Source organism: Stenella coeruleoalba (genome assembly GCF_951394435.1).
Source record: "Stenella coeruleoalba genome assembly, chromosome: 3".
Taxonomy (NCBI): Eukaryota; Metazoa; Chordata; class Mammalia; order Artiodactyla; family Delphinidae; genus Stenella; species Stenella coeruleoalba.
The window spans coordinates 153,750,747-153,777,089 of NC_137148.1; the positions used below are offsets into that span (position 1 = coordinate 153,750,747).

Below are 26,343 nucleotides of genomic sequence, written 5' to 3' on the forward strand. Positions count from 1 at the left end.
ATGGTGTGGCCGTGGCTGTCCTGCTTCTTGCTTCCTGCCCTCATGGTGTCTGGTGGGTACCTCCCCTCCCCCACCAGGGCATCACTAACCTGGGGATCCTCAGCAGAACCCTCCAGAAGGGTGGGATGCTGCTTCATCAGCAAGCACCCAACTCCTATGGCCCAGCCCTGGGCTTGGCTGCTCTGGGGAGGCCTGGAGAGGAATCCAGTCCTGGGCCGGTGAGCTGGACTGAAAATTGGCCAGTGGGACTGGTGTGGGCTCCCACAGGGGCAGATGGGGGTGTCTTTATGGAGGTGTCCAGATGTTCCAACACTCTGTGTCCCTACAGTGTCAGCCAACGCGGCCCCAACATTCCTGTCCAACATGTCATTAGTGACCCTGCCCGAGGACCTACCAGTGGGTGAGTAACTGTCCCTGTGCCCAGACTGCACCAAACGCTTACCCACAAGAGGGCCCCAGGGGCTCCCCTGTGGGCTTGCTTGCCATCCCTGCAGCTCCACGGCTTGTCATGGGGCAAAGGTGGCCTGAAGGAAGTTTTTTCCAGAAGTTTGTTTTCTCCTTTGCAGCTTTTGGGTCGAGGGCCCTCACACAGCACCAAATAATCAAGACTCACCCCAAGAGAACATTCCTCGCATTTCCCATCTCTTTCAGTCTTTCTGATTTCCCAAGAGAGAAAGTATCCATTTGGTACATTATTTCTCTTCTACCTCTCTCACTTGTTCATCTCTCTTCCTCCTCTGCTATTTTTTTTTTCAGACAGAAAGAGAGCAGGCTTTAGGCTCAGAGCCTTTCATGCACACATCTCACCAGAAATTGATACTTTTGCTGTCTTCGTTTGTAGAGTTACCTTCCCTCTATGGCGAGTGAGATGAGTTTTCTACGTCCAGTAGCCATCTAGTTTGCTTTTAAAATAAATGTATTTACATGAAACAGTAAGTCAGTTAAAAGGAGGGTCATAAAGAATGAGACGTGGATGTGGTAATGATCTTGGCAGTGTACAGGAGTGAATGATGTTCATGAAACATTGTTTTGGATGAAGCCACAGGGACTGGATGCCAAATTCCCAGAAGGCAGGATGGGGGTTGAAGAAGCTGAAATGATAGATGACTGTATTCATTGGGATACAGGGTCAGCTGCACATAACAGACCCCAAATAACAGAGCTGTCAACAAGGTCAAAGTTTCCTATTCTCTTACATAGTCATCTAGAGCAGTGAGCCCAGGGCTGTCAGAGGCTCTGTTCCATCAGGCTGTTCTGTGCCCTATACTTCTGGCATCAGGCACCCTCCTTCCATTTCCAGGTTCTGCCTCCCCTAGGGCCTGGCCCTCATCCACATGGTCCTAGATGGCTCATGTCACGCCCTATTCCAGTGAGAGCTGGGGGCAAGGAAGGGCCAAGAGGGCCCATTTCTTTCTCCTAGGGACAGGGCTCCAGGTTTTACACATGTTACTTCTGCTCACATCTCATTAGCCAGAATGTAGCCACATGCCCTAGCTGCAAAGGAACTGGAGAAATGAGGTCTTTATTTTATTTAGCCATGTGCACAGCTCAAAATCTGGGGTTCTATTAGTCTGAGAGAAAGGGGGCTGTGAATACTGGGGGACAATTTACAGTCTTTGTTGCAGTGTCAGAATTGGGTCCCCAAATATCTAAATCTACTAGATGAAGCAAGAGACTGCATCAAAGGTGAAATCCAAAGTCTGCCTTGGAATCCAGAAACCCAGGTCTAGGTACACGAAGAAAGGGTGGGCGATGGGCTTCAGAGCCACGAAAGCCACATCCATTTGCATGTGGTTGCCAGGACAGCAAAATCTACTAAGGGTTATATTAATAAAGGTTTAGATCCCAGGATGAGGGAGGTGATAGTCTCATTACATTCTGAGTTGGCACAATCCTCCCTGGAGGACTGGGCTGAGGTCAAACTATTTGATATCTGTGAATACAACAGACAAGTAGTATATACACGTTAATGATATTTTATGTATATTTTCATAGCTGTTTGGTCGTGGATAAACACACACACACCTTCAAACAAATGTCACAAACATATGTAACCCAAATGTCCTCAAGATCTCCATTCTCTTGGGTGACCCTTTAATGTCAAGTCTGATCTCAGGCAGACCAAATGAGAGTCTTTTCTTCGATAACCACAGGGCCCCTCTCTGGGCTTTCTTAATCCGAAGAGCAATTTCTTCCTTTCTGAGATGAATTGTATGGCTCTCTTTGGATGAGAAAGCATTTTCAGTCAGGTTTTTAAAAAATGTTGTTTAGACCTTTTATTTTGAGGTATAATATATATACATGGAAGCACACCGACCCCCTCTCTGCCCTTCTAGTCACTCCCTGTCCTTTCTCTCCTGCAGAAGACCTGTTTACTTGACACTCACACTGTATAATAGTTTAGTTTTGTCAGGCAGACGTTTTAAAATACGTCAAATTTGAGTTTAAAGACAGACACCTAATATATGTCTTTTATTTCTGTAGCTCTTATTGATTTATTTGTTACAGTTAATTCTTTTTCAGACAGACTTTTAAAAAAGCTTTTTCTCCCTGATCCTTCTTTCTGTGTCCATGAACACATGTTTACAGAGAAGGATTTACACATCCCCACTCACTTCCCATGGGTATGGGTATAAGGGCCATATCAGTTTACATTTTGACATTTTTGAATCAGGATGTGTCTTATATTTGAGATAGCCAGTTAACACAGAGTGACTCCCCACCCCAGCAGTCATTAAATTGACAGTGTGTCTCACAACAGAGGAAATATACTGTAGATACTAACAGCTTTCTAGCCCGATGGTCTTCCTGGAGGAGGGGGCCTGGGTGGGAAGGGACCAAGCTTTCTAAGGAGTTTCTGGAGGAGCCAGAACTATTTGGTCAAAGAAGAGCAGACTCCAGATGTGCTGCCCAGACTGTCCCTGCAAGGCTGTCGTGGGCAAGGGTGGGGGCACGCTGGTTCTCTGAGACTCTCAGGCTGGGTGCTGGGCCCCACCACCATGTCACTGTTCTGGCACTTTTGTTTTTGTAGGCCTCTCCCTCCAGAAAAATACATTCAAAATATACTTTAATATACTGCACTGGCATAAAGACAAATATCCTGAGGGCTAGATTATAATCATTTATTCCTTTTGATTTTTTTTTTACCGTTTGAAAAAATGAGGTATAATTGACATACAATATTATATTAGTTTCAGGTGTACAACATAATGATATATTTGTATATATTTCAAAATGATCACCACAATAAGTCTAGTTAACATATGTTACCACACATAGTTACAGATGGCTTTTTTTTTTCCCTTGGGATGAGAGCTTTTAAGACCTCATCTCTTAATAATTTTCAAATACCCAATACAGTATTGTTAACTCTAGTCACCATGCTGTACATTACATCCCCAGGACTTATTTATTTTATAACTGGATATGTGTACCTTTTGACCCTCTTCACCCATTTCTCAGTCCTCCGCACCCCACCTCTGGCAACCACCAATCTTCTCTGTATCTATGATCTTGGTTTTTTGTTTTTAGATCCCACATGTAAGTGAGATCATACAGTATTTGTTTTCCTTTGACTTATTTCTCTTAGCAGAATTCCCTCTATGTCCATCCATGTTGTCACAAATGGAAAGATTTCATTCTTTTTTCAAGGCTGAAAATATTCCATTGTACATGTATACCACATCTTCTTTACCCATTCATCCATTGATAGACATTTAGGTTGTTTCCATGTCTTGGCCCTTCTAATTTTAAAAGAAGTTTGACATTCTTGTGGGCCTCGTGGGCAGCTTGGCCAGGCCAGCATTGAACTAGGTGGCCGTGGGCCCTGTGCATTCCCTGTCCCGTCTGCAGGTACTGAGGTCTTCTGGCTGATAGCTCAGGACCAGGAAAATGACCCTCTGACCTATAGGATTAGTGGCTCCTATGCCTACTTCTTTAATGTCACCCCGAATACTGGGGAAGTGAAGCTGGCCAACCTTCTGGACTATGAGGTAAATGGAAGCAATCTGAGAAGGCCTCGTGCGGGATTGGGGAGGTAGGGAGGGCTCTGGTGGGCACCCGAACAGGGCTTACCTTGTTTCCCTTCTCTCTGCCCACTGCAGACACTCTACTGGTTTTCCATCGACATCTCTGTGAGCGACGGTCACAATAATCCAGTGAGTCAGAAGTGGGCCCGGAAGGGAGGTCCAGGGATTAGAGAGCAGGGGACTGAGGGCCCACCGCTAACTGCCCACTGCAAATAAGCAGAGAGAGCCCCAGCTAACAAAAAATGAATTGAATGTTTATTTTTATTGAAATTATACTTCTCCATTTTTCGTCATACAATATTAGCCAAGATTTTAGTATTTATTATAACATATTAATTTATACAAATATATGGTTTATCTTTTGTGTATTTTGTATATCTATTGTATATCATTAATTACATTATTATTTTTTAAAAGATTTATGTACTATTTTTTATTTACTTTTGACTGCGTTGGGTGTTAGTTGCAGCACGCAGGATCTTCACTGAGGCACGCGAGCCATTCGTTGTGGCGTGTGGGCTTCTCTCTAGTTGTGGCGCATGGGTTACAGAGCACATGTGCGCTGTAGTTTGCAGCAGGTGGGCTCTAGTTGAGGCGCGAGCTCAGTAGTTGTGGCGCATGGGCTTAGTAGCCCCGTGGCATGCGGGATCTTAGTTCCCTGACCAGGGATTGAACCCACGTCCCCTGCATTGTAAGGTGGATTCTTTACCACTGGACCACCAGGGAAGTCCCAATTACATTATTAACTTGTATTAATATACTTATTAATAAAAAAACAAGTGCCAAATACCTCCCTACCCTCTCTCCACTGAGGTCATCACTTTCAACCCCTTTGGCTGATGGGTTGGTCTCAGTGTTCATGTTTCTCAATAACACACTTATGCAGCTGTGTCTTGTGTCTGTGAAAGTTGGGGGGTTTGTCTTTATAACCTATTCCCCAAACCCTATCCGTTAAAAAAATCATTTTAATGACTTGGATATTCATAAATATTTTCTCTTTGTAAACAGTTTTAAAAGTGCAGATAGAGCTCAAGTCCCCTTGGGCAACCCTTCCCAGCCCACTCCCACCTGAAGTGTCTGCCATCACCGTGTTCTTTTCTATCCATCGCTAAACACTGACATGGATATATGCATCCACGGAAGAGAGATGGTAGTTTTGGGTGCGTTTTCTGAAATCCAAGTGGGATCCTACTGCATATATGGTCTTGAACTGCCTTGATGACTTGACAATCAGCTTTGGAAGACTTCCCTGGTGGTCCAGTGGTTAAGACTCTGTGTTTCCGCTACAGGGAGCCCGGGTTCGATCCCTGGTCAGGGATGTTCCGCATGCCACAGGGTGCAGCCAGAAAACAACAATCGGCTTTGGGGTCCCTTCTGTGTCTGCACATGAGTCTCCTGTTTCCTGTATGTCTATAGCCCAGTGTGGGGACTATAAGCTCCATGGTGCTCAGCTGGTCTCCTCAACACTTAGGTTGTTCACAGCTTTACGCTATGGCTAACAAAGCTAAAAGGAACATTCTTGTAATAGGACATTTTAGATTTTTTTTTAATGACCTAATGATTTCCACAACATACTCTCCAAATGGTTCAGTAAATCTGTGGAGAGAAAAACTAAATAAGGGGTAAATCTGGATGAAGAGTATCAGGAATTCTTTGTACCGTACTTGCAACTTTTCTGGCCTTTGAAATGGTATCAGATAAACACAGACGGGAGAGGGGGAAGCTGGGGCAAAGTGAGAGTAGCATCAACATATATACATTACCAAATGTGACATAGATAACTAGTGGGAAGCTGCTGCATAGCACAGGGAGATCAGCTCGGTGCGTTGCGACGACCTAGAAGGGTGAGATAGGGAGGGTGGGAGGGAGGCTCAAGAGAGAGGGGATATGGGGGTATATGTATGCATATGGCTGATTCACTTTGTTGTACAACAGAAACTAACACAGCATTGTGAAGCAATTATACTTCAATAAAGATGTATTAAAAAAAGTCACCCCAGACACCACCTGATTGTTCTCCTGAGAAGCTATACCAACTTGCACTCCCGTCCTGATACTCCTGAATTTGTTTTCTCAAGCTCCCACGTTTTCTGGGCTCACCTGGGCTTTCTCACTTGCAGGTGCGGAAGGAAATGGTGGTGATCGTGGAGGACAGAAATGACAACGCACCCGTTTTCCAGAACACAGACTACTCCACCAGAATCAATGAGGTAACATCTGCCTTAACGGGGTGTGTGTGTAGGATGCGGACATCCCACAGATCTGCTCAGAGTGGGAAGGACCAGAGATAGACAGCAGGGCATCCAAGATGGGGAAGTGCACCTCCTAGAAAGGGCAGCTTGATGAACCAAATTCAGGGGGTTGCATGTAACCCCACATACCATAGTTACAGCAACATTTTGCAATCTATCAGACTGGATTGGAATTCTTTAAGTTATGATAGTCAGGGGTGGTGGGGGGAAAGGAATTGATTTTCTCATGTTTCTGAAAAATTTAACAGTATATCTGACTTCAGGCATGGCTGGATCCAGGTACTCAAGCCATGTCATCAAGAAGAGATTTCTCTCTACCTAGAAGCTCTGCTTCTCGTGTTGCCATCATCCTGGGGTGGGGCGAGCAGTTCTCCCTTATGGTGATAAAAGTGTCCCCCAGCAGCTCCAGGCTCACATCCCACCGGCTTTGCAATTGCAACACAGACTGTCTCTTTCTCAATGGTCCCAGCCAAACCCCCAGGACTGACTCTCATTGGCCCATTTTGGGTCAGGTGCCCATCAGTTGAGGAGTATGGAATGCTCCAATTGTCTAGGTCTGCATCATGTGCTTTCCCCTCTAGCAAGAGGAGCAGCCCCACTTGAACTGCATAGGCAGGGAGGAGGTTTCCCAGTGGTTCCAGGGCAGCAAACACAACACCACTCCTGAATCTTCATTACTACGTGGCTTCAAAGTCCTGACAGGTGTGGGTCCCCCTCCCCCAGGCCAGACCTGAGGCTGGTGAGGTTCAGACAGCCCTTCAACAGGCTCTGATTGAGCGCCTACTGTGTGTCTGGCACTGTCCTTGGTGCTGAGGATATCCAGTGAAGACAGACTTGGTCGCCACCCTCGCTAGCTCACATTGTAATGAAGAGCACAGACAACAAAACATTTAATCAACAAAACATTAAATAAACAGGATTATTTCAGATGGTGATGAGCTCTATGAAGAGCATAAAACATGACTGGGGAGGGGCCTGCTTTAAGTTGAGCCAGTCAGGAAAATCTTCTCTGGGTAGGTGACATCTGAGCAGAACTAAATGTTGAGGAGCCAGCATGGGCTGCTCCAGGAAAAGGATATTCCAGGCAGGGAACAGCAGCTGCAAAGGCTCTGAGGTGGGAATCAGCCTGGAGTGCTGTAGGCATAGCCAGGAAGCTCATGTGTGTGGGGGGAGGAGGCTGAGGAGAAGGTAAGGTCAGAGAAGTGGGCAGTGGCCTGAACCTGGAGGGCCATGGAGGCAGTCTGGACCGTATTCTGGGCAGAATGCGGGAACCACTTGTTGGTTTTGAGCATGAGACTGATGTGGCCTGGTTCAGGATTTTCAAAGATCTTTTTGGCCACCGTGAAGAAACAGTGAGGGTGTGGACAGGTCCTAGAGGAAAAGCCTCCCAAAAGAACCTTCCAGCTCTGCGAGGTGCTGTGTGGAACCTACCGCTGGACGCTACAGAGAACACACAGGGCTGTTTAAGCAGGGGAGTGGCACAACCTGAGTTCTGGAATGGTCACTCATGGTGGTCCTGAGGGGCGCTGCAAATCAGAAGCCAGCTCAGGTTTCAGGGAGGCGTGTGGGGAGAGGAGAAGGGGGAACTCTGCTCCCTGCCTCTATCCAGATGCCCCGAGAAGCCCAGCCCAGGTGGGAAGGAAAGGGGGACATCTGTGGAATGCTGGGTTTCAGGTTCTGGAAGGTCCATCGCTATCCCTGTGGTACAGCTGGGGGCACTGAAACTCCAGGAGGGGGCATGATGTGCTTGGGCATGGAGGAGATGTGTTGGAGCTCAGAGGTGACAAAACCCTTGTTACAGACCCTGCCGGTTGGCTCCCTGGTGTTCTCTGTGCTGGCCAAGGACAAAGACACGGGGGCCGGAGGCGCCGTGGTGTACTCCATAGAGAAGGTAAGTGTGTGCGGGTCCACGTGGGAGTGTGGGCGCCACCTCTCCTCATGGCCGCCAGGGGGCAGCATCTCCCACACAACCTGCAGGGACCTTGCGGAGCAGGGGCTCTGCGACGGCCCAGCCCTGGTCCCCACGCCTTCCTCTGGCCCCCCTCTGGACCTCATTTGGCCCAGCCGCCTAAGGAGGGTGCCTGCTGCAGACCGGACTCTCCTTCCCACCCTCTCGCCTGGGGCACTGTCTGTGTCTGCGCGCGGTTAGCGTCACACCACCTGGTGGCTGCGGCAATCCTGGCTTCAAAGAAGAGGAAATCAAGGCTCAGAGAGGTCCAGGGTCTTGTCCAAGGTCACACAGACAGTGGCGGGTGTGACCCCAGTTTCACGAAGACACATTGGCTAGCCACGGCCCCCATCACTGAGCGCCCACTACATGCCTGGAACCTACCTTAGCTCACTTGACCCTGTTTTCGTCCCACTGAGGCGATATCTAGCCCATTTCCCAGGCTCAGAGAGGTTAAGTGACCCGGTGAGGTCGAGAGCAGAGCCAGGATTCGACCCCAGGTCTCTCAGAGCAGGTCCTGGGGGCAGGGCTGTCCGGGGGAGCCTGGCCTGACTGTGCTCTGCCTCAGGTCATCCCTAGCACGGACAGCAGTGAGTACCTCTTTGGGATCCTGCCCAACGGCTCCATCATCCTCAACGGCAGCCTCAGCTACAACAACAAAAGTGCCTTCTATCAGCTGGAGCTGAAGGCCTGTGTGAGTGCAGGCGCAGGCGGGGTCAGGGGCATCGGCACCCGAAGCCCCGGCTTCATGGAGACCCATCTCCCGGCAGGACTCGGGCGGCGAGTACAACAACAGCATCGTCGTCCAGTGCTCCTCGCCTGTCTTCGTGTCCATCTCTGTAATCGATCAGCCAGACCTGGACCCCCAGTTTGTCAGGGAGTTTTACTCGGCCTCTGTGCCTGAGGATGCACCCCAGGTGTGCCAGGGAACTGGAGGGGTCTGGGTGGAGACAAGAGGTGGGGAAAGGGTCTGGCCACTGACCATGCCTTCTTGCAGGGAACCTCGGTGCTGAAGGTGGAGGCCATGGATGGCGACAGAGGCATCAATGACCCTGTGATCTACAGCATCTCCAGTGAGAATGGGGTGTCCCCAGGCTGGGGCTGAGGCAAGGGAAGGGGTGGGGGCTCCGTCAGAGCCACTGGAAGTAGCTGCTCCTGCTGCCTTTTCCCAGACTCCACAAGGCCTGGCTGGTTTGACATTGGGCCAGACGGGGTGATCAGGGTCAACGGTTCCCTGGACAGAGAGCAGCTGCTGGAGGAGGATGAGGAGGTGCAGGTGCAGGTCATGGTGAGTGAGAGGGCCACTGCCCACTTTGTACCCTGACTTTCTATACTCTGACCTTTGATCTCAGCTCTCTCTGAATTCTGGTTTTCTGATCTCTGCCTCTCGGCCTCTGCTCTGCTCTCAGGCCACCGAGATGCACCCCAACGTCTATGGGCAGGAGGCCAAGGTGAGCATATGGGTCAAGCTGAGAGTGACAGACGTCAATGACCACAAACCTGAGTTTTACAACTGCAGCCTCCCAACCTGCACCTTCACCCCCCAAGAGGCTCAAGTCAACTTCACTGGCTACGTGGACGAGCACGCCTCCACCCGCATCCCCATCGATGACCTAACCATGGTGGTCTACGACCCAGACAAGGCAGGGGCACCCAGACCATGCGCGGCATGGGTGGAAGTGATGGTTGGGAGATCGTTGGAGGAGGGAAGTGGCGAGTGACCAGCAGAGTACAGCACCACAGTGCTCGGTGGGGCAGTGGGCAGTGGGCAACAGTGGTGCTGACCATGAGCGGTGGTCGGAGTTGTTGGGTGACACTTGGAACTGCTGAGTGATGTTGAGCTGGCTGGTAGTCTTGTGTTCAGGGTGGTGCTACGTGGCGGGGAACAGAAAGGCAGCACTGAGAGGAGGTTGGTCCTGGATGCTGGGTAATGTTGAGTGGAATGTAAGTTTTGGCGGTGTTGAGTAGAGGGGGTAGTGATGTGTGGATGGTGAAGTTGCGGGGTGCTGGGATAGTACTGGGTATTGGGGGATGTGGGCAGTTTTGAGCACAGTGTGGTCTGGGTGGCTGTCAAGTTGGACAGTATTCCTAGGTGGAGGTTGATACTGAGTGGTGGGTGATTTGGGTAGTATTGAATGCTGAATAACCATGGATGGTGTTTGGTAGTATTTGGTGATAATGAGTTGGTACAAAATGTCGACTGGAGGGTGATATTGGGTAGTGGTGGATGGGTGGGTGTGTTGAGATGGTGGTTGGCCTTGACTGGAGAGGGGTGTGGAGTAGAGGGGGTGTGGATAATGGACCGATGTTGGACATTGATGATATTTGGTGTTGGTATGGGTGGTGGAGGGTGGTGCATGGTGGCTGGTACGGAAGACTCAAAGGGAGTGAGGGGTGTGTGTCCAGGCTCTGAAGCCCAGGCTGGGGCCTCGGGGAGGTCTTCTTCTGATGAGCCCACATTGACAGGGACTAGTGACTAGCCTATCCTCCTGGGACCTGTGGCCAGGGATTGGGAGAAAGATGCAGGTGGGTACATTGCAGGAGTGGGGTCCCTAATATACAGCCCACGTCTACAGGGCAGCAACGGCACCTTCCTGCTATCCCTCCGGGGCCCTAATGTTGAAGCCTTCAGCGTCTCCCCGGAGCGGGCGGCGGGCTCAGTGGATGTGCAGGTGCTGGTGAGAGCACCGTCGCTGGTGGACTACGAGACACAAACGGTGATGCTGGTGCAGGTGAGGGGTATTCTGGGGCACCACGGAGAGCGGGCCATGGGGTGCTCCAGTCCCAATGTCGCTGCCTCTTCCCCTGTCCTCAGGTCGTGGCCACTGACTCGGTCAGCAGAAGCTCCTCGGTAGCCTTGGTGACCATCCACCTTAGAGACATTAATGATCACAGGCCCACATTCCCCCACAACCTGTACAACCTCAGTGTCTCCGAGCACAGTGTGGTCGGCTATGTGGTCACCGACAGCATCCAAGTGAGTGATGGCGGACAGGGCTGGGCAGGGCTGGGAGAGATGTGGAGATGGGCAGGCCTGGGGCTGTGGCCCTGCTGGAGTCCCTGTATCATCTGATGTCAGCGGGGGCCAGCAGGTGTGTATGCGCGTGCGCATGTATGTGATGTCTATGTGTCAGTCTGAGTGAGTCGGGGGCTTCTCCCTCTGGGTCAGGAAGCAGGACGGCCCTGTCCTCGTCAACTGCACGGTTGACAGAGCAGGTGTGGCTTCTGCTCAGTGTCCCATTATCTATCTCTCTGCCTCACAGGCCTCCGACCCAGACACGGGCGAGGGGGGCCGCATCACCTACAGCTTGCTTCCGGGGAATGGGTAAGTTACCCGGGTGGGCAGCGGGCAGGTGGGCGAGGGGGACCCAGGCTCACCTCTCTGCCTCACAGCAGGGCTAGAGGAGTCAGATAAAATATAGGGTACCCAGTTACATTTCAACTTCAGATAAACAATGAATGGGTTTTTTTTTTTTTTTTTTTTTTTTTTTTTTTGCGGTACGCGGGCCTCTCACCATTGTGGCCTCTCCCGCTGTGGAGCACAGGCTCCGGACGCGCAGGCCCAGCGGCCATGGCCCACGGGCCCAGCCGCTCCGCGGCACGCGGGATCCTCCCAGACCGGGGCACGAACCCGCATCCCCTGCATCGGCAGGCGGACTCTCAACCACTGCGCCACCAGGGAAGCCCTGAATGGGTTTTTTTTTTAGTATAAGTAGGTTGCAAATATTCCATGGGACGTCCTAAAATATTTTTCATTGTTTATCTGAAATGCAAATTGAAGTGGGCATCCTGTATCTTTATTTGCTCCATCTGGCCACCCTGCACAGGGTGGACATCTTTGCGGTGGATCCAGCCTCGGGGACAGTGACGGTGAGAAACAGTGAGCTGCTGGATCAGGAGAAGCAGGCCGTGTACTACCTCACGCTGCTGGCCACGGACGGCGGGAACCTGTCGTCCTCCACCATGCTGCAGATCGTTGTGCTGGACATCAATGACAACAAGCCCGTGGTCAGCGGTTCCTACAACATCTTTGTCCAGGAAGAGGAGGGCAATGTCTCCGTGACCATCCAGGTGTGAGCCGGCCTGTAGCTGATGGGTGGGAGGGGCACACGGCACCAGGCCTGCCTCTGTAGTCCTGCTGGTCCTGGGTTGGAATCTGGGCTCTGCTGTGTAGTCCTTAGAAAGTCACTCAGTCTCTCTGGGCCTCCGTTTCTTCTTTGGAAAATGAAGACAATCTCAGTACTTATTCCCAGGGTCATAACGGATGTAAAGTGCTCGGCACAAGGCCTAGCACAGAACAAGCCCTCAAAAACATATTGCTCTTTTAAATTCAGGCGCCTGCCTCATTCCAAAAAGGATTTGAGGTGGCTTAGATTTAAAAGTGTGATAAAAGAAATAAGGAAAAAGAGAAAATAAGGATGGTATTTTTTTAAAGTGCACAAAGGTAGAAGCCATACAGTTGCTAAGAGCGGGCTGAATACTCAGTTCTGAGCTTCCTAATGGCCAAAGCAAAAATGGAAATGAGATCAGTGGTCAGGTTCACAGACTCTGTGAGATAAAAATGCACTACTGGCTCCAGAGGAACACTGGAAAGAAGCTTCTCCTCTGATTCTGAGGCCTTCAGAAGCTTCTCCACTGAGTCACCTGTAAGGGGATCTTGTGAGAATTGAGAAACCAGGTCCTCGGAATGACAATCACATGGCCGTGGAGCCCTCCCGTCTTTCTGGGGCTTGTAGTTTCCAGAGTACATTCCCATCTCTGATCTTTTGACAAACTTATAAAGTAGGTGCTCTAATGCTCCCCATTTCACGGAAGGAGAAAACTGAGGCTTAAAGAGGTTAAGTGACTTTTCTGTGGTTATACAGCCAGTCAGTGGCAGTGCTGAAACCTGGGCCTTCCTTCATGCACCTCAGTGCTCCTCACCCTGGTCTGTGAGCTCTTTGGGGCAGGAGCATTTCAGATCTGCTGCCAGAACCATGGTGCCCAGTGTGAGGCCTGAGAAGTGCTTGGTGAATTAACCGGCCTGAGTTCAGAGTGCCAAGGAATGAACAGACAGAGTTTTTCATTTCATAAACACGATCCCAACAGATCTGAAACAAAAACCTGAAGGTGGCAGTGGGCAGAGAGGAGGGGAAAGAATTGGATCCAAGTGGGACTAGCCTAGCTCTGTATTCAAAGCCATGTTTGCTGAGCACCTACTATGCACCAGGCCCTTTGCTGGGCCCTGGGTCCTCCGAGATGAACTCACCATAATTCCTGCCTTCAGGGAGGGTGGCGGACCATCATCCAAGGGTGTCACTTGTGCTGTACTGAAGGTAGCACAGGGGTTGTGGAGGACCAGGGGAGGCACCAGTCTGACCTGGAGTCAAGCAGACAAGGTGTAGAGGGCATTCATGTGCATGTGCAAAGGCCTGGTGGCAGGGAAGAGCATCTTGTGCTCTCCATGCTGGATCACCCCAAAAGCACACTAAGCATGTGTTCACAACCTTGGTAGGACAGAAACACACACACACACACACACACACACACACACACACACAGAGATTGGATGAAGAATTTCAGCTATTTAAAAAAATATAGCACTGAAGTAGTCATCATGGGAAAGTCAGAATCTTGTTGGACTTCACACTTATTTATTTATTTGGCTGTGCCGCATGGCTTGTGGGATCTCAGTTCTCCAACCAGGGGTTGAACCCGGGCTACAGCAGTGTAAGCCCAGAATCCTAACCACTAGGCCACCAGGGAATTCCCCCCCCCACTTTTTTTTTTTTTTATTAAATTTATGGCTGCGTTGGGTCTTCACTGCTGCGTGCAGTTTTTCTGTAATTGCGTTGAGCGGGGGCTACTCTTCGCTGCGATGAGCGAGTGGCTTCTCTTGCTGAGAAGCACAGGCTCTAGGTGCGCAGGCTTCAGTAGTGTGGCTCGCAGGTTCCAGAGCACAAGCTCAGTAGTTGTGGTGCACGGCCTTAGTTGCTCCGCGGCATGTGGGATCTTCCCGGACCGGGGCTCGTACCTGTGTCCCTTGCATTGGCAGGCGGATTCTTAACCACTGCGCCACCAGGGAAGTCCACACACATACACTTATTTTTGTTTATTTTAAACTTTGTCTATATTATACTGCCCCCACTCCTCCCTCCCCACTAGAATATCAGCTCCATAAGGGAACTGTCTTGATCGTGGCTCTATTCCCAGTACCTAGAACAGGGCTGAGCATGTGGTAGGTAAACATTTGTGGGATGAATGAGTGACCTCAATGTTTCAGACCTCAGAAGCTCTTGAAAGCTGTTGGTCTGGCCCTCTCAGATGCAAGACTGAGACTGGGAGATTGGGGAGCATCCCTCTGGCTTCAGGCCCAGTTACTGCCCTCATGGGCCAGCGCTGGAGGGAGAGTCCAGACTGCAGGGCAGGGGCTGGGGCCGGGGAGCACCTGATGGCTGACGTCCCGACCCTGCTTACCTGCACAGGCTCACGACGATGACCAGCCAGGCACCAACCACAGCCTTCTGCGCTTCAGCCTGCTGAGCAGCCCCTACAGCCACAACTTCTCAGTGGACCCCGACAAAGGGATCCTCAGAAACCTGGGGCCCTTGGACCGAGAGGCCATCAACCCCACCCTGGGGGGCCGCATCGTGCTGACCGTGCGCGTATCTGATTGTGGCGAGCCTGCCCTCTGGACTGACGTTAATGTCACCATCACTGTGGAGGTAAGGTCTGGCTCAGCCGGGGACAGGGTCCAGGATGAGCCCTGTACTGGGGGGCTCCTGAGCAGATGGCCAGCTCCCCATCCTCCCAACTCAAGTTACATTTCTGCCCTTTGCAGTGCGGTGGGTAAAAGAGTTCTGGAGCCAAGCTGATGGGTCAGAATCCTGGCTCATTTGTTGTGTGGTCTTAGGCAATCGCTCAACTTCCCTGTGTTCTCAAGTTCCTCATCTGTAAAATGGGGATGAAAATAATATAAAACGAGTTAAAAAATGGAAAGTGTTTCAAAGAATGCCCAGCCCAGAGAATACACTCAGTGTATACCTGGTCCTGCAAGGGAGGCATTGTTCAGCACCATTTTATTGATCAAGGGACTAAGGCACACAGAGGTTCTGTAGCCTGCCTCGGGTCACAGAATGGGATTTTGAATCCAGTCTGTCTGGTTCTAAGGCCGCCACTGGGTCACAGGCACTTTCCTCTACGATGTCCACAATGTGGTTGGTGCCCCCTCGGGTTGTGCAGTGCACAGCCTGAACCACCCCACACAGCAGCCCTGTTTCCCACTGGGTTGGGATGTGCCGCTTTCCCACAAGGATCAGAATGAGACCTCAGGGAAAATAGAGAAACAGAAGTCGGATGAGGACTTGCCAGCTGTCCTTGGGGTGGAAGTAGGCCTCAGAGAAGGAAGAAAGCAAAATTGCATTTCCTGAGCGAGAAGAGTCCTTTCACACCCAGGAGCTCTGTGAGTAGGGAGGACCACTCCACCTTGCAGATGAAGATATTGAGGCCCAGAGAGGTCAAAGTCACATGTGAGGAAGAGGTGGAGCTGGACTGAACTCAGAGCTGTGCTCTTAGCCCCTCCTGTGAGTTAGGACGACCTTGAGAGCGCAGTTGGCCATGTGCACGGAGGCAGTAATGCCATTTCTGGGAAATTGCCATCAGAAATTACATCTGGTTAAGGGGGAGAGGGCTCAGTTTTCAAAGATGTTCTCTCTACCATTATTTAGAAAAAGCTGAAAGCAAAAGCAGACACCTCTGGGCCATCCTGGGGAAGGACTGGGAAAGCCAAGGGTGCCCAGCACGCACCAGCATCAGGGGAGGAAGCACAGGCAGAGTTGGCCTGATGCTGGGACAACAGGGGCAGCACCCTGTCTGGGCGGGGTGACCAGGGCCGGAGAGGGAAGGCGAGAACAGAACACAGCGGACGTCTCAGGACAGGACCAGGTCAAGCCCTGGCAGGTGCCCCCAGCCCAGCCCCACCTGAGCACAGAGTGAGTGTCTTGGGGTTGACTGAGGGCAAGAGGGACAGGAGAAAGGAGGGAACCAGGGAAATCTTGGGCCTTTGTGGGATCATGGTGGTATTGGGGCCAACCCAATAAATCCAAGAGATGGGGAGTCAAGCTGGGCCAGACAGGGACACAGGTGGGGACTCAGAACTATCCCTCCCAAGAGCAGGGTCTAAGACGGCTCTGAGTGGTGCACAGGGAAACAGAGTGTACACCAAACTTCAGAGTACCGCCACAGACCTCTGAGCCCCAGGGGTGGGGTCTGGGCGAGTTCTGTCTGCTGGAAGCCTGTTTCATCATCTAGGAAGCGGGCAGTGCTGTCTGAGGAGACCTGGACAGAGAGTCTGGGCCTCGGGCCAGGGGAAGTATGGGCTTCTCAGACTGGCTCTGGGGATGCTGAACCTGGGGTCTCCTGAGTTCCCTGGGCTCAGAACTGCCTCTGTCTGCAGGACATCAATGATAATCTTCCCATCTTCAACCAGTCCAGCTATTCCTTCTCAGTGAGGGAGAGGGACCCAGGTAAGTCCTCCCTCGGCCAGGCTATACAACCCCTTCGAGGGCAGGCCCCCAAGGGGAGTGAGGAGAGAGGATGCCCCCAGTGGCCAGGTCAGGGGTCCCTCCACACTCTGCCCCTCATTCACAGGAGTGCTGGTGGGCGTGGTGGAGGCCTGGGATGCAGACCAGACAGAAGCCAACAACCGCATCAGCTTCAGCCTATCAGGGGGTGGTGCCAACAACTTCTTGATCCGAGGCTTGGTGCTGGGGTCTGGGCTGGCAGAGGGCCACCTCTGGCTGCCCTTGGACGTGAGCCTGGACTATGAGACACAGGACTTCTTCAATCTGACAGTGAGTGCTGAGAGCCCAGACCCCCAGGGACATGACGCCACAGCAAAAGTCCTCGTGAATGTGGAGGACGTGAATGACGTGCCACCCACCCTGGACCCAACCTCGCTCCGGGGCATCCGTGTGGCTGAGAATGGCTCGCAGCATGGTATGGTGGCTGAGGTGGTGGCTCAGGACAGGGACACCATGTCCCAGGTGGAGGTACAGCTTGTGAACGTCATCTGTACCAAGGCCGGGGTCGACGTGGGCAGTCTGTGCCATGGCTGGTTCTCTGTGCTGGCCAACGGCTCTGTGTTCGTCCATCAGAGTGAGGTCATCGACTATGAGACCTGTGACCTGGTCACGCTGGTTGTGCGGGCCTATGACCTCACAACGGACCCCCGCTTCCAGGCCTACAGTGACAATGGTGAGGCAGCCTGGCCTGCAGGGCTCAGCAGGCTGTAACATAGGGGCTGTGGGAAAGAACTGGCGCCTGCAAGGTCTGGATTCAAATTGTGGCTCCAGCCCTTACCAGCTCCTTACCAGTTCCACTGGGAAGGTCATGACACCTCCCCAAGCTTTAGTAGCCCCATCTATCAAGTGGAGCTGGGTAGTAGGTTGGCTGTGAAGATTAAATGAGAATATATATGTAAAGCATTTCATGCAGTGTTTGGCACATAGTAAACACTTAATTAATGCTATTATGTTGTGAGGCAGCGTAAAAGAAAGAGCATACTTCAGAGCCAGATGTGCAGTCAGATCCCACCTCTGACACCAAGTAGCAATAACAATCATATTAACAGCTAGCGTATATTGAATCCTTACGACAGCCAAGATCTATGCTAGGTACCTTGCAAGCATTTCTTCATTTTATTCCCACACAATCCATGTGGTAGGTGGTCCCTATCCAATTTTATAGATGAGGAAACTGAGGCAGTTCAATAATCTAGATTACACAGCTAGTAAGTGTCAGAATAATGTTATGGTCGGGTGGGACATACCTGGGTTGGGCTCAGTCTTGGCCCACTGCTCTTGCTGTGTGACTTTGGACAAGTTGCTTCTCCTCTCTGAGGTCTGGGGAGGATGCTCCCTCCTACGAAGGCCAGAGGAGACTGAGTCAGCATCCTGAGTCAGGAGCAGGGGAGGGGACTGAGCATGGGTGATGCATGGGAGGGAGGCTGCTAGGAGCAAGACTGAGGATGAGACTTTCTGGGTCAGGTCTTTGCTTAGACACCAAGACCAGCCAACATTTCCCCCCTAGGAAGCCTCCCCATCACCATCGAGGATGTGAATGACAATCCACCCTACTTTCTGCCTGAGAATAAGACTTTTGGTAAGCAGCAAGGTCCTCCCTCCCCACCCACACTGTACTCTGCCAGGACTACTTTTGGGCAACTCCCACAGATGCTCCTCAGACCCCAGGTGTGCACTTAGAAAGGGAAGAAGGCCTCCAACCCTGCCTCTCCCTCAGGGTTTCAACAGGAGGGGAGACCTGAGTTTTCACCCCAGCTCTGTCCCAACTCACATCTGACCCTGGGCCAGGCCCTCCTTCTCTGGGCCTCAGTTTCCCCATCTGCACAATGAGAGGTGGAGGACCTGCTAACTAACGGCTTAGGGGTAGTTGTAATGGGGGGTCTCTGGTGGTAGAGAGGTTAACGGCAGGTTTGGTGGGGTGAGCCCTGAGCTGGGCTTACGGTCGGCACTTGGCCAATTGGGCACTGGTCCTGACCCCACTGACCTCTTCCTGTCCACACCTGTAGTGATCATCCCAGAACTTGTGATACCCAACCAGCAGGTGGCTTCTGTCCAGGTAAGTCCTTGGCTCCAAATGTTGTCATTCACATTAGCTCCAGGAGACACAGGGCCTAGGCCTTTAGGTCCTTCAGCTGCCCCCAGAATGTTTTAACGCTAGAAAGAAAATCTATTGGCTCCGACATATGAAAAGAAAACCTCAGAATGGAAATGAACACCTGCTTAATTGATATGATTAAACTCCATTAACTGTTAAATGTAGTATTCATAAAAATTTCATGACCGTAAAAATCACTTGCAGTGGTTTTCTCATTACACCAGAATTCTGGAGTATTACAGAGAAACCATAGTAACGGTAAATTAAACAAGTTCCTCGTATTAAATAATTTTCAGAGCAAAGTTGTAAAAATACTTTCCATTTTTATGGCATTGTATGTGTTTATTAGAGGGTGGCAGCTATGCCATGCAGGGGGGGCGGGTAGTGTGGCCTCCCACACAGCCCTGGGGCCTGGGCCTGGCTGGGCCTCTTACTGAGCTGGGGAGCTGCCATACCTTTCGGGAACTCACTTTCCCTCCTGGACAAGGAGCTGTCAGTTCTTTGCAGTAACTCCTTAGGGTTAAGAGATGGGTTATATGTGGGCGTCACGCCCTGTGCTGAGGAAAGGGCACAGGTGTGGAGATGGATGGGCCTGGCCCTCCCCACTTAGAGCTGTGTGTGCCTGTGGGCAGGACAGGGTCTCTCTCAGAACCCCAGCGTTCTCCCATAAAAGGGAGATAGTGATTCTCCCTCTCTAGGTTCTTTCTAGGCTTAAACATTCAGTTTTCCAGTCTTCAGCCAATTGCATTCTAATGTCATGAGTCTGGCCATGGCTTTGAACAATTTTCTTTAAATTGACTCCTTTTTGAAACATAAACACCAGCTTTGGCCTCATCCTGAAAAGTGACATCAGTGGACTCACAGCTCTGTGTGTTGGTTATATTCTTCTCTAAAAGGCACTAGAATGAATAAAATTGCTTGTGCCCTTTCCCCCCATCATTTTGTGGTCCACTAGGGGAATTCGTACTCATGTTAGCAAGCACTGAAACGAGGGATCTAAGGGAAGGTGACTGGCACACAGTAGGTGCCCAGGAAATCTGAGTGTCCCTGAGCTTGTGTGTGTGTGTGTGGCAGTGGTGGGGGCGGGGGAGAGCAGGGTGGGATTTCCACACGGGAGGGACTTTGGGCAATGACCTGTTGAGCTGGGGCGCCAGAAGCAGGGACTTGTTCAAACACTGTTTGTTTAAAGCATTTGGTCAGTGGCCTGGGGAAGGCTGATAGAGGTCATGGGGACCAGCCTCCCAGGCCACCCTAGCCTCAGACTCCTGCTGGGGATGGAGGGGTGCCTGGCCTGGCCTGGTCCGCAGTTGTTGTTCGCCCTTGCTCCTAGGCCAGAGACAATGACTCAGGGAACAATGGGGCCATCCTGTTCTCCATCCTCCAAGTGGATTTCATCGCTAAGGATGGGGCCGTGATCCCTTTCCAGGGCTTCTTCCATGTCTCCACTTCCTTGGAGGCCAGCGTGTTCATTGGCAACATTGAGTAACTGTGGGCAGCCCCTGGATGGGGTGGGGGGAGCCAAGCAGGGCCTCAAGGCAGTGAGTTCCTCATCCTGGGAGGTGTACCAGGAGGTTCCAAGGAGACTTCAGCTTGGGTTTCAGGACTGAGCTCTGCTCTCCTACCTTCCATAGGCTGGTGACCAACCTTGATTCCACTCTCCAAGGAACTTACCAAGTGACGGTCAAGGCCCAGGACAGGCCATCTGAGGGTCCTGCCCAGGAAGCCAAAATCACCCTAAATGTGAGTGTCGGGTTCTGCCTTCAGTTCCTAGTGCCCTCTGCCAACCCCTGGGTCCCTTGTGCCTCATCTTCCCCCTACCCTCTTTCTGTAGCTCTTCACTGTGGACCAGAGTTACCGTGTGAGGCTGCAGTTCTCCATGAGCAAGGAGGAGGTGGGCGCCAACACGGAAGAGATTAAGGCGTAGGTCTGAGGAGCTGGGAGGGGCCTGTAGGGAAAAACACGGTCTGGGAGCCTCGTCCCTGACAGAAACCTGGATGGCATATCTCTTAACCCTGTCCCTGACCCACACTTGACCTTGTCCTTGTCTTTTTTTAAAATTAATTTTTATTGGAGTATGGTTGCTTTACAATGTTGTGTTAGCCTCCACTGCACAACAAAATGAATCAGCCATACACATACAGATATCCCCTCCCTTTTGGACTTCCCTCTCATTTAGGTTACCACAGTACATTAGGTAGTGTCCTTGTCTTTGACCCTGTACCTGTACCTGTACCTGTACTTGCACTTCCTTTCTGCCTGTCCCCAGAAGCCTATGGTTGCCTGGGCAAAGACAGGCCTAAATAGGGCTGCCATGTACAGTTGCAAAGGCTGTGCATTGCACAAGGGCACTCTGCTTGCTAAACTGGAAACCCAGTCCCAGAGGAAGGGGCATCCTTGTCTAATTTGCACAGAAGTGCAACTTGCTTAGCCAATGGAGCTATCCAGAGGTGGTGCCCCTCACACAATCCCTAATTCCACTGGCACAGCCCTGGCCACAGGCCTGGGCTAAGGCCCCTACCCCAGCCCTCTGTGACACCTGCCCCCTTTGCAGGGCTCTTGTCCAGGCAACCAGGACTACTGTCTACATTGTGAACATTCAGGACGTAGAATCCATGGCTCGGTGAGTGCCCACACGACCGGTGGTTGGGGCGAAGAAGAGAGGACCAGCAGTAGGAGGGGCCTGCCTGTCTGGTGGTTCTGCGCTGCTGGCTTCACCTCTGCCCCATTCCAGGGCCCGAGCCCGTTCCTACCTCGATGCCTACTTTGTCTTCTCAAATGGGTCAGCCTTGACCCTTGATCAGCTGAGTGTGTGAGTGGGGCTGCCCTTGGGGTGGGCAGGAGGGTGAGCAGGAAGCCTGGGGGATGCCAACGTCCCTCGGGCCTGAGCGGGGCTCTGTGGCCAGGATGATTCGGAATGACCAGGACTCCCTGACCAAGCTGCTGCAGCTGGGGCTGGTGGTGCTGGTGAGTGCCGGCAGGGTGGAGGTAACAGCGGGGGTGAGGAGGGGGGTGTTGACCCTACATCCTCCCCCATCACAATCCTTCTTCTCCAGGGCTCCCAGGGGAGCCAGGAGTCAGAGTTGCCGGACACGCTCCATAACGCCGTCATAGGATTGGGAGTGGCTTTGCTGCTGGTCATTGTGATCATGACCACGGTCCTCGTGTGTACCCAGAAGAGGTGCTGCTCCCATCACCCCCTGTGTCTTCAACCTCGCCTCTCCCACCACCCAAGATATCTGAGGGGTAGAAAGACCTGGGGTTTAGGTGTCAGGTACATCTGTATTCAATCCCAGGTGACCCGTTATGACCTCTTGGGTACGTTAAACTCCCCTCCCCAAGCCTCAGTTTCCTCATTTGCAGAATGGGCATGACACTAGATTCCTCAAAGCATTCAAGGGAACCATGCGCATCTCATACCGAGCAAGCTGTCTGGCACATACTATATGTTTAATAAATGCTGCTTCTTTTTACCTTTCCAATACATATGAAGCCAGTAGCCACATCTGGGTTTGATTCTAGGCTTTGCCACTGGTCAGCTGCGTGTTCTTCAGCAAATCATTTCCCTTCTCTGGTTCTTCCTTGTACCCTCTGTAAAATGGAGCTAACACTCCCACCTGCCAGGGTTGTTGTGAAGTCACACTCTCAGGGCCTGCACTGGGCACACAGTGGGTGTGCAGGGAAAATAGTGATGCCCCCCCGCCATGTTCCCCCAGCTACCACCGGAAACTTCGGGCTATGAAGGCTTCCAAGGAGGCCCGGAAGACAGCGGCGGGGGTGATGCCCCCAGTCTCTGCCATCCCCGGGACTAACGTGTACAACACTGAGCGGTAAGTGGGGGTCGAAGGATGGGTAAGAGGCCCCATGGGGTGGTTGAGGCCCATGGTCGCTTGACTGGGCCTTCTTTCCAGTGCCAATCCCGTGCTGAACCTCCCCACCAAGGACCTGGGCTTCGAGTCCCAGTCTTCCTCCAGTGACTTGGACCACGTCAGGTGAGCAGTGCTGGTTGTAGTGGTAGTCATGGTGGTGGTAATGGTGATGGTGACAGTGATGGTGGTGATGGTGATGATGGTGATGGTGATGGTGCTGATGGTGATGGTGGTAGTGGTGATGGTGATGGTGGTGGTGATGGTGGTGGTGGTGATGATGGTGGTGATGGCAGTGGTGGTAATGGTGATGGTGGTGGTGGTGGTGGTAGTGGTGACAGTGATGGTGGTGGTAATGGTGATGGTGGTGATGGTGGTAGTGGTGACAGTGATGGTGGTGGTAATGGTGGTGGTGGTGATGATGGTGGTGATGGCAATGGTGGTAATGGTGGTGGTGATGGTAGTGGTGGTGAGGTGGCAGTCGAGGTAGTGATGGTGATGGTGGTGGTGATGGCAGGGGTAGCTGTTGGTCAGAGACAGGGAGGGCTGGGCCTGCCAACTCTCTGAGCTCCATTATCTCCCTTTCAGCCTCAACTCCCTGGATGACAACTCTGTGGATCTGGAAAATAGCAGGCAGGAAATCAAGGCAAGATGGGGGATGAGCTGGTGCCTGGGGCTTCTGACTTGGGGCTCTTCTCTGAAGGGGTGGGTTTCAGGACAGAGCTCGAGGGACCTCCTGCTGCCATGGGTGTGTCTGCATCTGGCCCTGGGAAACCCCACAGCTTTGGAATGGGGCCCGATCCTTGCTCCTCTACTCATTAACTGTGACCCTGGGTGGGTGAATTCTTCCCTCTGGTTCTCAGTTTTCTCATCTATAAATGGGGATCAGAACACCAAATATGCAGGACTCCTGTGAGGATGAAATAAGAGTGGGTATGAAAACGATCTGGCATAAAACGAGTGGTCAGGAATCTGGTTCCCTCCCTTTATATCCTTTATATAAAAGCTGGTGGGGCGGGGGGAGGAGATCCAGAGATGAACATAATCTAGCCAGGGAGCAAAGGTAGGCTCAGATGAACAACAATACCATCATTTATTCAATAGGTTAGTTGGTTCAGTTAGACCAAGCATTTGTGCAGCCTGGGCTGCTGACTGAAATCACGTGGGGAGCTCTTTAGACCTGAGGATGCCAGGTCACAGCTCAGAGATTCTGATCAGATAGCTGGGGTGGGCCTGGGCAGGAAGGTGCTGCTAAAGCTTCTGGGGTTCTAATGTGCAGGCAGGAGTGAGAACCACGAAAGTAGGAGAGTAGATCAGAGGGCTGAATGGGGGATGGGACGCCAGAACCAGAAGGAACTACCCTCTCCTTCCCACTCTGAAAACCACCACTGGAGTAGAAGCTCTAAGACCCACTGAGCTTTTATAGTCTGCGGTTCTGTGTGTGTGTGTGTGTGTGTGTGTGTGTGTGTGCGCGCGCGCGCACACGCGCGCATGCGTGCGTAGGGGTGGATATCCACCCACCATTCACCTTATCCACCCTACTTTGGGTCCTGCCCTCAGCCGGGCCCTGCCCTTCCAGGGGGTCCCTTGCTGTTCCTCATGAGTCAGGACTTATTTTCCCTTGAGGACCCCTTACCTGGAAAGATTTGGTCAACCAAAGCCTCTCGTGGGTGTTAAAATATCAGAATGCTGCCCAGGGACCTGGCTGTAACATGGAGGCCTCCAAATGGACCCCCAAGGATGGGGGTCATCAATGGTGGTCCAGGCTGCCAGGCAGTGCAGGAGGCCTCTGGGTGGATGGCTCATCTCTGGTTCAAGACGGTTTGGGGCAAAAACTCCAATAAACATATCTGGGGGGAACTGAGGCAGAAGGGAACAGTCTTGTGGGCTGGAGCTTGTGACCCAGCAGGTAGGCCCTGGTGGAGGCCAAAGCTGACCCCCAGAGGGGAGTGGGGTCAGAAACCCCAGCAGTGGGGCTGGACCTGTGGGCTGAGGAGGTTCAGGGAGCTCTGAGAGTCTGGAAAGGGAGAGGGGGCCAGGCCGCTAAGAGTCTTCAAAGCCAAGAAAGAGCCAATCCTGCAACGGCAGGGGGTTGTTCAGTTTCTGAGAAGCTGCCCGAGGCTCCACCCCAACTCCTGCAGTGGAAGGTGGGCCTTGGGGTCTCTGGGTGGGGAACGCAGGTGGGGCTTCCTTCCACAGATCCCTTTGTGCCCTGACTCACCTAAGACTTCCGTAAATGTTTGTGTGGAAGGTCTGTGAGATCTGAGGGCCCATCCAATCCAAACTTTTCAAGCAACCAAGGCCAGGGAGGGGTGCTGAGCTGCCCAAGGTCAGAAAGCTTGCAAGGCCAGGGCAGCCCAGAACCCAGGTATCCTGTCTCCCGGGCCAGGCTGCACTTCCTGGGCTGTACTGCGCCAACTGCTCCCACTGGGGATCTGTGTAGAGGGCTCTGGGAAGCTCAGGCACAACGTTTAGTCCCTCCTGGGGCCCCTCATGTGTTCCACTGTTTACCAGGGACTGGAACAGTCCCAGTCTGGAAAAAGCCCTTAGTGTGCCCTGGGGAGGGTGGAGGTGGTGGAGGCTCTGTCCCCGTGGGTGTCTACGTGGTGGAGTAGCTGAGTCTTGGGGCCTGGCTGGTCCACAGGAGGGATTCTTGTGAGGGTGTGACACATCACATGGGGAGGGGTAAGAGGAAAGGCAGGAGACGAGAGAGTGTGTGCCATGATGGCCTGCAGGCGGGATCCTGGGTGTGACATGTCCCTCTGGGGTGGCAGAAGGACCTGCCAAACTCAACCAGGAGCAGCGCTGAGCCATGGACAGGCTTTAGAGCCAGCAAGACCAGCGGTCCAAACACCGCTCTGTCCCTTCCTGGCCAGAGAGCGCTCCAAGCCTCAATTTCCACATCTGTAAAGTGGAGGACATGATCCCTCCCTTGGGGGTCCTGTGGGTACCTCAGGTGATGGATGGTTGTGCCCAGCACGGTGCCTGCCGTGAGGTACAGGTGACAGGAACTGTGCTGGACTGACTCCTTGGCACAGGACACAGGGCCTGGCATCGTTCAGGACTGGGCAGAACACCCAAATGCCACCATGTCCATGGGTGGGCAAAGGCCAGAGTAGACCCCCTAGGCCCTCCCCTTCACCTGAGCCCATCTGTACCGCCAGTATCCATGGCCCCTTCTGGGACAGAGTCAGGAAACTGAGGCCCCAGCCAAGGAGCCATCTGGTCGTGGGCTTGGAGGGCCACCCACTCTCCTAAGGACTGGGGAGATCACCCCATCTTGGCCCTGGCCTCACACCTCCCCTCCCTCTTCCCACAGAATGAGCCCCTGCACAGTCTGATGGAGCCGGATCCAGAGCCCCTGAACAGAGTGCTGTCAGGAATGAAGGTGGGCACACGTGGACAGCAGAAGGAGGAGCTGGCCTTCACCAACACTGGCCTGAATACCACAGACGTGTGATGGGGGCCCTGCCACAGGACCCTGGCCACAGAGCCCCACATGGGCCCCCACTCTTCTGGGTCACCTTGGAAGAGCCTTGTTACCCCCAAATTATACCTACCCCTCCCTGAACATAATAAGATATCATGTTGCTCCA

The 26,343-nt window shown here is 52.3% G+C and overlaps 1 protein-coding gene across 1 annotated transcript; it reads left to right on the plus strand.

Annotated features, from left to right (window-relative positions):
• On the plus strand, window positions 1-26,207 carry CDHR2 (cadherin related family member 2; the record flags this gene model as incomplete). The annotated part of the gene is made up of 31 exons (XM_079918673.1): window positions 1-52; window positions 329-400; window positions 3,853-3,992; window positions 4,104-4,157; window positions 6,149-6,238; window positions 8,082-8,171; window positions 8,797-8,922; window positions 8,999-9,145; window positions 9,226-9,301; window positions 9,401-9,516; window positions 9,638-9,871; window positions 10,805-10,960; window positions 11,044-11,205; window positions 11,492-11,553; window positions 12,056-12,299; window positions 14,693-14,932; window positions 16,663-16,732; window positions 16,857-17,462; window positions 18,297-18,368; window positions 18,796-18,845; window positions 20,215-20,366; window positions 20,516-20,624; window positions 20,716-20,804; window positions 21,436-21,504; window positions 21,616-21,693; window positions 21,788-21,848; window positions 21,938-22,062; window positions 22,598-22,711; window positions 22,793-22,873; window positions 23,336-23,393; window positions 26,067-26,207. 31 exons carry the CDS (start codon window positions 1-3, stop codon window positions 26,205-26,207), a joined length of 3,936 nt encoding a protein of 1,311 aa, XP_079774799.1.
• Window positions 26,208-26,343: the final 136 nt, after the last annotated feature.